The sequence below is a fragment of the Grus americana genome, chromosome Z (genome assembly GCF_028858705.1).
Source record: "Grus americana isolate bGruAme1 chromosome Z, bGruAme1.mat, whole genome shotgun sequence".
In the NCBI taxonomy this organism is placed as follows: Eukaryota; Metazoa; Chordata; class Aves; order Gruiformes; family Gruidae; genus Grus; species Grus americana.
Window position 1 is genome coordinate 25,969,139 of NC_072891.1, and position 12,034 is coordinate 25,981,172.

Below are 12,034 nucleotides of genomic sequence, written 5' to 3' on the forward strand. Positions count from 1 at the left end.
TCAAAAGATTTGCTTTTTCAGAAGCACAAATTCAAGCCCCACTTTTTCAAGTTGAGGCATATATCCATTCTCAATGCACCTATTTACTTTTCATTTACACCAATAGGAATTCCACTCAGGCAACCAAGAGGAAAAAGTTCCTGAAGGGCTTTTGGATGGGGGAGGGAAGATGCAGATTGCCTTTTTTCCCATCTTTGCTTAGGTCTCCACAACAGCACAGAGAGAAATTGGGCCCTAAGGCAATGCAAAGAAAGTTTACTCTGCTATTTACCTCCTAAGCCTTCTTGCAGCCTGCCTTAAGAAGAGCCATAAGCTGGCTCGTCCTCCTTATAGAAACAGATGTTTTGTATCACAGCTGTTAGGACCCACCCTTGCCTCCAGAGCTTGCACACCTCAGCAAGGCAATCACATGGTGAACAGGCCAGCGCAAAGTATATGGATAGAAGTTAGCGGGTCCTTGTAGGGAGGAAAAGAGAAGAAAGGTGTCCTTAAGAATATGTACCTTAAAGACCTTTTTATAGGGATAAATATAATGTAGCTTTTAAAAAAGAAAATAATTTTTCGCTACTGTTAACATTGCCAGTTGTGTGTTCTTCTGAGGACAGAAAATGGGTACGTGTTTCTTTTCCCATGTTCCTCTTAAACTGGAGCAGAATGATCTCTGATCTGTGTCATTGATTTTTATAATGACATTTTCTGCCACAAATTTCATGCAGATCTGAAACCACAGATCTCCCAGGGGGGTGTGTGTGTGTGTGTGTAAGAACAGATGAAGCTCTGCCCTTGCTCTCTTTATCTCTTTATGCATCCAATGCTTGAATAAGGGTGGTCAGTACAGGGTTGGGGGGGAGAGGGGGGAGAGAGGGTGTCAGTGTGTGGTATTTTTTCCTTGTGTGGGAAGGATGGAAACATTTTACTTGACTTAGTATTTAGATGTGCTGTGGCATGTCTGCATGAACCCTGAAATGAAGCAGCTGACAACTTGATGCCTTTAAAGCTCCACAGTAAAACAACAGACTGAATGGGTTATCGTTAGAACCTGGTCAAAACTGCTACCATATGATTGGAGTTCCTTATTTTTAAAACCAAATGGCTGATGACTGCTCTTCACATCTGATCGAAAGCCACATTTTTTGTTCCTGTGGAAAGTCACCAGCCTCGTGTGTAATAACAGAGCCAGAGAGCTGGGGTTCAGCAATGCCGTAGCATAAGCCGCCGTGTTTCACGAGTAAAACGACGGTACCTCAGGGCGGGCGAGGTTTCCCCACGCATCAACGGCTTCGGGCCGCCGACATTCCCTTCCCCTCAGCGATGCCTCCAGCGGCCTCGTCCCCGGGCCTCGGCAGCAGGCGGCGGTGATCAGGGGCAGGGCCGGACACCCTTACGCGGGGACCCCCCGCCACCTCCCGGCCACACGAGCCCGGAGGGCGCTGGCGGCCCCTCAGCCGTGCATGCCCCCCCTACCGCCGCCTTCTCCCTCCCCGAGGTGCGGCCGGGGACGGTCGGGCGCTGCCATGCGAGGGCAGTAGCGCCGCGCTTCCCGGACCGGCGCGGACGGTGGACAAGATGGCGGCTCCCATGGAGCTGAGCTGCTGGGGAGGCGATTGGGGGCTGCCGTCCCTGCACCCGGAGTCTTTAACCGTCATGGTAACGGCCGGCGGCCGCCACCCGCCCCGGGAGGAAAGGAGGGAGGGAGGGAGGGAGGGAGGGAGGGAAGGAGGGACGGCGCCCCGGGGTTTGCCTGCCGCCAGCATGGCTGTCCGTGGGGCTCTGTCCCTTCGGGAGAGGCGACGCCGCCGAGGGGCGCGCCCGCCCGCCCTCGTCGCCCTGAGGCCAGGCCTGTGCCGGGCAAGGGGCCCGCCGCGCCCGGCCGGGGGTGGAAGGCGATGGCGGTAGGGCCCGCGGCGTCGCCTGGCAGGTTAGTACGGTCCCCGGTTCTTTCCCCACAGGCAGCCGCCTCGCCGCGGACCGTGGCGTGCCTCCCCCGCGGAGCCGCGAGCAGGGCTGCTGCCCTTTCTGAGGGCGTCGTATTTTCCCGCGGGCTGTCTGGCCTCGGCCTTAACGGGCGGCATTAGGGCACCTGGCGGCGCATTTGCTTTTAGTCGGTCTTCAGTACCCAAAGCCATTTAAAACAACTTGTAAAGTGCTTTCTTACACGCAGTGACTGGATGTTTTTTTCCCCCCGCAATCTTTTATGCAGGCTTATGCCAAATTTTCTGGTGCTCCCCTGACAGTGAATACTATAAATAACTCTTGGAGAGCTCCGAAAGGTACAATCTTTGCGGTTTTTTTATTCTTTTAATCATAGCCATGTTATAAATGTGGGTTCCAATTTCTGAGTTTGCTTTGGTTTTGTGTTCATGAATGCGACCTGCCCCAGTGAAGGCTACCTACTTTCATGATACATCAATAAACGACTTTACAGGATGCAGTGTGATGAATTTGTGGGAATAAAGTAACAGAAGACTTAAATAAAGTGTCTCAAAGGACACTTTATTAAAATGTATATGGGTGAAGCAGCGGACAGTCAACAAAGCAGTGGTGCCAAGTGCATACCTGTTTCTGTCAGGCAGTCTAAATTGATGCTGCAGTGCAAGCAAATTTTTAAGCTTTTTGCACTTTGCATATTTATAATGATAGTAACTAGATTTGTGTGTGGAAATAGTGTTCTTTAATTATACATGATTTAATGGGCTGGTACAGTTGGAAGTGGAATGTGAGCCTCAAAGAGTATAACTTGCACCAGCTGGGATGTTTAATACTGTGTTGAGTTAGAGAGCTTGACTCAGAAAACGTGACTAACAATCTAGTTCTAGAGAAGTTGGAGATAAGGTATCAGCACTTATTTGTGTTGGATGCTTCTACTCATTGCAGATCTGTTTGCTCAGAATTTAAGTTATTGTCTTGGTGTATTCCAAAGAGGTAAAATCACTGCCAGGTTAAAGTATTCTGTCATTTACACTTACAACATCATCAGTTCAGGCATTTCTGTATCCGTGCAGAAGTTGCGCTTTTGACTCTTGCTTTTCAGTGTATTGTTTTCTGTTAGCAGAAAATACTAAGAACTAGCTGGGTGTACTTGCCAAAAGTTCGGTGGCTTTCTTCATAGCCAAAATATATAAAATCCATTTAAAAAAATAATAAATGCAAATAGTAAGTGTTGGTGATAATTGGTACTTTAATAGTATTTAGCAGCACAGTCATGTTAGGCTCATTGTGGCAGTTACGTTGTGAACATAAGATAGCCCCCGTTCCAGAGATTTAACACTACAGTCTTTGATCCTGCAATCTGATAAGTAAAGGCTGAAGAGTAAGCTTCTGGTAGAAGGGAAATGCTTGGTTCTGGAATAGTTCATGGTTATGCAGTGGTAGCTTAGGCAGTGGTTATAGCAAAGCGAGAGAAAACAGGTGGTTAAAATGGATTTGGAGGGAAGAATTGGAGTAGAAAGGACAGGCCCAGAGGTGAAAGAGTTGAGAGGGCAGTTGGACTAGCTTGGAATCTTTATCTTAAAATGAACATCTGAAATCCAGACAAGTATGAGATACTTAGCAGAACACATTGGCTTCAGTCTGATTTGATGTGGGCCGTTCTTTATGTGTTGTTTTTAGCGAAGGCCATAATATACTAAATGTCTTTGTGACTTTGGTGGAACCCCCATGCTGTATAAAGCTTAGTTTGTGCGTACATGTTAGGAAGATCAGAGCATGCTATAGAGAAAAGGAAAGTAGATGAAGTGACTGATTGCTGTCTGGTTATGTTAGAACTTATCCATATAAACTGTTGACTGTGTTATTTTTGCCCGCTAGGAGATGTACCAGTCCTGATATCAGAAGACACTGTTATTTCTCAGCCAGCAAAAATACTAAACTTCTTAAGAAAGCAGGTAGGTCTCTTTCAAAAGATTTGTTTTCTCTGTCTTACCCTGCCTCTGCATGTCCCCTGTATACATTGATACAGGCTTCTGAAAACCTGGAATTCAGTTCAGACCCAGTGCTTTCCTGTTTTTCATACATGCATGAGAATTAAAAAGTGGTGGATAACAGATTGCTGCTTGAAAGTTTGATTGTTAGTTATGTGAAAGATTTAAAAATAGGCATGAGAAAACTGTTCATTGAAAAGGACAACAAACTGGCCTTAATTGAGCAGTTTCTCACTGAGCACCCTGCTCTTAATTATAACACTTTTAACTGCTTAAATGGTTATTCGTCTCCCAGTGCTCTTTTTTTTGAAGGATAATACATACAGCGTTGTTTTTAGCCTACATAGTTTTTCTGTATCTTGTAGTGTAAAAATGACTGCAAGCATTTCTTGATGTACATCATGTTATTGTGTAGTCAACTCCTGCTTGCCTTTTGCAGATCTCTTAATGTTTTATTCACAAAGAAGCAAGCTGTTTGATTTATTCTTTTCACAAAGTGTAAAGATGTCTAATAAAGCATGGCATCATCTTTTTATTTCTAATATGGTCCTCCAGCCCACTATTGTGCTTTTACATGAGAAATTCAGTTCCTGCCCAGTCAGGAAGATTATCTGATGAATGCCATGTTAGTGAAACTTTAAATCTTTGGGGTGATGAAAAACAGAATCTGAAAACTGCACATTTGAGATGGGATTTTAGACAGTTGTTTTAAAATTCAGAAGTTTCATAGCTATTTAAATACCAAAGATTCCTTAATGTTGGGGGAAAAGAAGGTTCCTTAAGTATAACAATAATATGCTTGCTTTTCAGATATCTAAGGGTCAGCACTGACCCTTTTTTCCTAAATTAATGAAGCAAATGTCTTCTCCCCCAAAAAAAGTTACCAACCCTTTTAATGTACCTTAAAAGGATCCGGTGTCAGAATTAAAAGCTCAGTCAGCTGTAACTGCATTAATTTAGCTGTGCATCTGGTCCCTTATATTGTTAGCATCCAATTTCTAAACTTTTAGAATGGTAATTAAAAGCAAAAGATGGGAATGCTTGCCTTTTTTTTATGCTTATACCAGCTTAAGTGCCAGATGCTTCTTGAAAAATAAAGATGGGGACTTGCCAGAGGTTTGCTACATCCATAAGTACTGAAAAAGTGCTTCTGTGTCACTGGACACTTGCTTGGAAAGCAATGGGAAGGAGACACAAGAGTTACTTTGGGAATAGGAGGACCCAAAAATCTAAGAATGGGAAAGTGGAAGAGGGAGATGGAAGGAGGTTTGACAGAGCTGGCCTGGAGAAGTAAAGACATTTTAGTGAGCGCATGCTTCTGTCCTGAAAAATGTTACGTTTACTAACTTGATAGCTGTTGAGTTTGAAGCAACTTTCGGCTGCATTGATAATCTTTTTGGAAAGTTCTGTGTAACACTATTTCTAGTATGGTTTGGGTTTTTTTTTTAATTCATAGAAATATAATGCTGATTATGAATTGTCTGCAAAACAAGGAGCTGATACGCTGGCATATATTGCACTACTTGAAGAGAAACTGCTTCCTGCTCTGGTAAGTATTGAGAAATACTTTATAATGGTCAGAATTTATGGAAATGAATGCTACAAGAGGTGCCCAACATGAGAGACATTAAAGTCTCTCAGCCATAGTTCTGACTGGAATGTATTTGCTTTGTTAGTCCAATTTTGGAAATACAGTCTAGCAACTTTTGAAAGAAGTGTGTGTTTGTGGGGTGTGAAGTAATAATAATGAATTTATGAAAGACATTTTAAAAGGGCACCTGTGCATGTTTTTTCTTTTAGATGTTTTTTGGGAAACAGTATCCTGAAAACAGCTTATTGTGGCTATGTTTTGTTTCATTTGATTCTTTTGAAAAAGCTTTGAGTAAGATGTGGTATGTCTGATGTGGGGTGCACAACTGTGGAAGCTTTTGAACTGTTCGATTAGAGCTTTTGAGAAATTAGAATACCCATTAGTAGTTTAATTTTTCAGTTCTAAATAACACAGGGCCACATGCCTTCTCCAATTTAGTTGAAGTACATTGGCGCTATAAAAATCCCCAGATATTGGATCTCTTGTATGACTTTGGCTTCAGTTTGTACAGACAGAAGTATTCTGACCAGATGGTATCATAGGTTAGCCTCTTCAGCTGACCCACAAGGTTTCAAATTCATCATTTCATGATATCTTTTATTTTAAGATTTATATAAAATTTTAAAAAAATTTAGAAAGTTCAAACCTGATCCTGTATGTCTGCAACTTTTTATGTAATATATTTTCTATGTACGGTGAGTGTGTATGAGTGTGTATATATACATACACATACATAAACATGAGTGTGTATTTAATTTTATGCACCTGTATATAGGTCTATGTAATATCTTTGTTGTTTGTCTTTAGGTGGAAGGTAGCTGTTGCCTTAACTATATACTACTACACTGAAATGATTAGTATAATCCTTTATGGAGCCTGATTGCCTTAAGTTACAATGGTTCCTAGTGTGCTTCTGCTTCTCTGACAGAGATCTTACACATCAAACTTTTAAGAGATGCCTACTATTCTTACTCAAATTCCAGCAATATTTTTTCTTATGTTGATACAGCTGCACACTTTCTGGGTTGAGGCTGAAAATTACTGCAGTGTGACAAAGCCATGGTTTGCCTCAAGGATTGCTTTCCCACTGAGTTTGTATATGCCTGGAAAGATGTCCAGGGAAGCGCTGAACAGGATCTTGCTGACCAGGGGAGGGCCTCCACTCTACAGTCTCACTGAAGTGGAAGCACAGGTATGTGTTGTGTAGTAAAGAATTTGTAAGTTGATGCTGTGAAAGACAAGAACTGAAACAGTCTAGCACACTGTCAAATGATGAACGATGCTGTGCATACTAGCCTTGCTACACCTAGGGCTCTTAGACAGTCTTGTGTCTCATCAGATATACAGGGATGCCAAGGAGTGCCTAAATCTCCTGTCGAAGAGATTGGGAACATCTCAGTTTTTCTTTGGAGATACGTGAGTGTGATTTTTTTTTTTTTTTTTTAGTGACTAATAAACCAGGTACACAAACTTTTTTTTTTAACCTACCAGAATGTTAAAAGTGCTGCACGGTAGTTTCATGTCTCACACTCTGCTTTTCAGATAAATCTAAATGAGCAAATGGGGCACAAATGGGATGTTTGGAGGCAATGTGGTGTCTCCCTTATCCTGCATTTTTCCACAGAGAGGCAGATGATGCCCACAGCTGCTAAGAAAATGTGGAGTGCTTGATGAGTTAGTGTGGCACTAGAGAATGCTTTTCTAGCCAATGAATGTCACCTCCTGTGCTTGTATGCAGAAAAAATGCTTTAAGCCTGAGGTGTTACCACTGTCTTCATGGGAGGGGGGTGTAGGTCTGGGAGCACTTGTCTTCCTGTGGTATGTGTACAGAGCAGGAAGCAGATATAGCCAACAACATAGCACCAACAGGTCCTAAAAAGGATGATCTGTTCCTTTAGCCACTGAAGTCGGACCACTTCATGAGAGAGGATCCTGGTCCCCTGGCATACAGCTTGGCTTTTGTGGTGCCAGAAATGGGTTTTAGAGTGGCTTGTTTATCAGTGTATGTGGCAGCATGACTGGATTTTAATGCTGAAGTTACTGTTTCGGCTTGCCAGCATGCTTCTAGCTCAGAGGTGCTGAAATCAGCAGATAGTCTGTACAAAGCATTTACCAAATTGATATGAAAAGATGGAATGCCACAAGAGCTGGCTATGTCCTGAAGTGAGTTGTGTTAGACATCCACAGAAAACTGTTACGATGTAGAGGTCTTAGTGTCTGAGCTCAGTCACTTTGGGATTTTGTTTTGGTTTGTCACTCTTTCCAGGCCCACCACCTTGGATGCCTTTGTGTTTGGTTTCCTTGCACCAATTTATAAAGTGTGCTTCCCCAGAGTACAATTACAAGAGCATTTGAGACAGCTTCCCAATCTATGTCGATTCTGTGATGATATTTTAAGTTGCTACTTCAGGTTGACTGTCTCAGGTAAGCTGTGTTTCTTCTCCCCTTTTTGTCATGTATAGTCTTGTTTGGATTAGGACTCCAGGATTCCATCTGTGAACCATGGCAGAATTAGATTTTATGTCATTCATGCTAGAGCTTCTGTGAGGAAATGAGGTAGAGAAACTTCCAAAATTGTGCAGAAAGGATTAAAAATTAAAAGTAAGGGTTAATACTCAGTTTTAGATTCTGTCAAGCATTGGCAAAATGCACGTGTATCTGTGCTATGGCTCATGCTTAGTACTTCTGTTTTTCTTGGAATGGCTTTTCCACTTAAATTCTTCTTAGGTTAAAAATACTGCATGAACTTTCTCTCCAATGTGGGATTAGTTTTTAAGGATTTAAAAGCTTTTGTAAATACCTTTTCACTCTTCATCTTTCTACCTTCACTCTCCAGGCCATTCTCCGGCTGGACAGGATACAGCAGATGCTAATCTGCAGAAACTCACACAGCTTGTAAATAAGGAATCCAACTTGATTGAAAAGGTTACTTTTGCTTCAGTCTCTAATTTTGCTGCTTCGTTGTGGTTACTTGTTCAGATATTCTTGCATCGCAACTGTACAGTGGACATCTTATTTTAATTGCTTCTTTTCTAGTGAGTTACTTTGTGTAGAGTGGCAGGAAGACTATTATGTCATTTGAAGGGAATAATTAATGAAGCCTTGCACTTAATAAGTATTTTTATTACAATCAAAAGAACATTGTCTTTCAAGTGCACATACCAACAAAATAGAGGTGTCTTTCTGCAACTGTACATTCCAGCAAAGGAGGAAGCAAATGTTTTGATCAAAACTCTTAACTGGTCCTGCAAGTTAAGACCAATCAGCAGCTCTCTTGCTCCCAGCTGAATGCTGTAGTCACTAACCTAGTCACTCTTTCTCCAACTTGTTCTGCATCTAGCTTTTATTTCTTTATATTCTTTGTTTATAAGGCTGTCACTCAGCACCTATCAAAAGCTATACAACTTATGTCAAAAATACTTGTGAAGGATTACTCTTCTGATGCAGACAGAATACTGTAACTAGAAGGATAGAAGGCGTTTTTTCCTGTGTATGAAATAGAGCACTAAGTGTGATCAGCTTCTGTAGCATTAGGTATTGATTGTATCTTGTCTTTGTGGTATTGAAGTGTGACTGTGGAAGTTCTTAAGAATGGGTTATGTAGACATTTGTCAGGCATGATTTAGGTAAAGCTGAGCCTACCTTGAGGAAATGGGATGGACTAGACACCCTCTGGAGATCTCCCCTGTGCTGTCCTCTGTGATTCTGTTTATTCTGTAGTAACTAGACTCTTTTTGATACCACATTACACACAGGGCATTAGATTGATTTCCTATTGAAATGTAAAATCTTTATATTCAGAGATTAATTTTAACCTGTCTTTGAAAAGGTGTTATTAGAAGTTCATTAGTAAATACTTTTCGAAATCTATAACTAATCTAAATTCACCCAGCGCCTCCAGAACATTTCTAATTTGAAAAAGATTTGTTCTTGTGAGGTGCTGAACATGCAAAAGCATCCACTGATGTTAGCAGTTTGACTTTTGATCTGCCTTCTAGCACCATTTGGCTGTTGTACAAAATTGAAACTTTGACCTCTTAGAAGAAGGTAGCGATGTTGCTTTCTTCAGTAATCTTGATGAAATGATTTGAGCAGAAACACACCTATTTGCCCTGGGTTTGATGCACCATGTGCTAATGGAATGAATAGCAGTTCTAACACAAGCATATGTTTGGGAGTGGAAAGGAACCAAGGCATCAGTTTTGGATGGGGCTGAAATAACGGGGTAAAAAATACCCCAAACCAGCATTAATGATGGCCGCCCTGACATATAGACTAATCGTATAATCTATATTCTACTGTTTGCCAGATCCGGCTCTCATTATTTCTCTGCAGATGGACGACAATCTTCGTAAGAGTCCTCAGCATCCCCCTCGAAAGCTAACAACGCTCAAGCTTGCTGCAGGTGGAGAAGGAAGCAGTCCATTGAATCGTTTGTCACCTTGACAGCTTTTGTTGCCCATACACGTGTTTGCCTTCAACTCTTCTGAGCACCACAGTAGATTTTTTCACATGAATGTGTTTTGCAAGGGAAGAATCTGCTAATGGGTACAAGTAGGGAAGAAATATAGCTTTACAATCTCCTATCTACCTGTTCTTTTAAGAAATCGCATAATTCAGGCTGACCACATACTAAGCTGAGGCTAAAGTAAAGAATAGGCTTATTCCTGCAGATGCTGAAGTGATTTTGTACAGCATATTTTTGCCTTTAGCCTACCAGAAATGTTGACCAAAAGTTAAAATTCCACTTACGGAATGTTCATTGTTGTTTTATTTTGTGGGTTTTGATTTTACTGTAATCATGTTACTATATGTGAGTGGGTATACTTTTGTATCTGACTGACAATTACATAGTTTAGTTGAAATATCAGTGAAAAGACTGTGAAAAAATGAAATGTTGCCCTTGATGGCAGCTGAGAAATGAAAAGCAATGAGAAGTTAAATATTGTTTTATTTTACTTTCATGAACACTTGCGGATCTTGTGTTTTAAGGTTGTTTGTATTTCTGAAAGCTTGACATGTACTTTGAGGAGGATTGTTGAAAAGTGTATGTACTGTGGGGTGTACAATGATGTACAATACTAACATTTCACAGGTACCTGGTATAGTCCTGTGTGAAACAGGCTTTACCTGTGCACAGGGTAATAATACCACGTACTGCAAAACTGTTAAGTCAAAATCACAGGGGACTGGTAGTGAGATGGAGAGGTTTGATTAGCTCCTGTCAGGACAAGAGACTGACTAGCAAACATACTGCCTCTCTGGGTTGAAGGGAACTGGTTAGGGATTTATAAGAAAGCTTATGTAGGCTTTCAAACTTGTCACAGATGCCTTCAAATTAGTTTTGTCTTTTTTTTATAACCACTATAGTTCATTCAAAAATTAAAATAAAAAAATCCAAATTTTTGTTGACAGTCTAGTTCAGAATTCTTTTATCTCTGCAAAGTTTAATACATTGCAGTGCATACTTCTGTTTAATTAAGGGGCTTGGGTCTCATTACGTTTTCTCTTAGCAGCAGCCTTGCCAGTTCTAGAGACCCAAGCGATTCCGTTACAAGAGAGATGCTGTAATTCTCTACTGGCAACTTACTGGTAGATGCTTCATGAGTGGGTGTAAAGAGAATTAGTCAAGGAGATTGGCCAAAATGGCAGCACTTGGGATACAGAATTCCAATAGCTGCATGTATGGGGATGTCTGTTCTGTTTTTTTCCTTTTTCTGGCCAAATCGAAAGAGTCTTGCACCTTCTTTTCCACTACTAGTCACGTTTCAGATATAGAGATAAATTATTTCCTATTTATAAAGACAAGACTGTAGATCGTGTACATACCGTACTTTCAGACTCTATATGTCAGGAATGTAATATCTTTAACATTTCTTAATTATAATTGAAATGTTGGGTTTCTAATGAGCACTTTAAAATAATGTTTAAGTTTAATGCTCTTACTAGAGTATTTGTTTCAGTGATTTGAAATTCATCTAGCTCATTCTTATGATAATTGTATAAACCGACAGTCCACTACATGTAAAAGTAAGTCAAATGTTTAAAATTTTTACTGCCTGTATCTTGACAAGGTTTAAATGAGATCAAGTCACATGGCTTTTCAAAGTCTTTAATTTATAAATATGGCTATGGAGAATATGCCTTAGTTGGTTGCTTTTGTGAATTATGTACACTCAATCTTTAAAATCTCTTTGTAAAAAGGTCATTGTTCCAAGATTAAAATTTTGGATTTTTAGTGGAGTTTTGGTAGTGCTTTTTATGGAAATTATGTCAGGTTTTTTGAACATTTTTCTTTTTCATTGTGAAAAGGTTTATCTTGTCCATAAAAAAAAAAAAAGAAAAACTGCTGATTGCTAGAACAAGAAATTGGAACAATTTAGTGTATGTATGAGGTCAGATTTTAAATCTTAATCACAGCTCTTCGGTACCAATCCTTTCTTTTAACACAACTGCTTTTGGAAAGGGGGAATGGGGAAGCACTGGTTTTCTAATCTTACTAAGTGTGAGCCTTGGGCTGTGT

The 12,034-nt window shown here is 40.8% G+C and overlaps 1 protein-coding gene across 4 annotated transcripts; it reads left to right on the plus strand.

Annotated features, from left to right (window-relative positions):
- Positions 1–1,293: 1,293 nt before the first annotated feature.
- Positions 1,294–11,748, plus strand: MTX3 (metaxin 3). 4 transcript variants are annotated; one of them, XM_054810566.1, is made up of 9 exons: positions 1,294–1,647; positions 2,201–2,270; positions 3,808–3,884; positions 5,377–5,469; positions 6,521–6,703; positions 6,851–6,927; positions 7,778–7,935; positions 8,348–8,436; positions 9,821–11,748. In XM_054810566.1, the coding sequence occupies exons 1-9, from the start codon at positions 1,567–1,569 to the stop codon at positions 9,893–9,895; spliced, it is 903 nt and encodes a 300-aa protein (XP_054666541.1). In that variant the 5' UTR covers positions 1,294–1,566; the 3' UTR covers positions 9,896–11,748. The 4 variants fall into 4 exon arrangements, with proteins under 4 accessions (XP_054666541.1, XP_054666542.1, XP_054666540.1 ...); XM_054810565.1 differs by having other exon boundaries at positions 1,299–1,647; positions 9,847–11,748; XM_054810567.1 differs by lacking the exon at positions 8,348–8,436 and having other exon boundaries at positions 1,296–1,647.
- The last annotated feature ends 286 nt before the right edge of the window (positions 11,749–12,034 follow it).

Excerpts from the sequence above, each read along its gene's own strand:
- MTX3 (XM_054810565.1), top strand. The coding sequence starts at position 1,567 with ATGGCGGCTCCCATGGAGCTGAGCTGCTGGGGAGGCGATTGGGGGCTG. Across the intron at positions 2,271-3,807 it reads CTCTTGGAGAGCTCCGAAAG|GAGATGTACCAGTCCTGATA; the intron begins GTACAATCTTTG and ends TTTGCCCGCTAG. Across the intron at positions 5,470-6,520 it reads AGAAACTGCTTCCTGCTCTG|CTGCACACTTTCTGGGTTGA; the intron begins GTAAGTATTGAG and ends ATGTTGATACAG.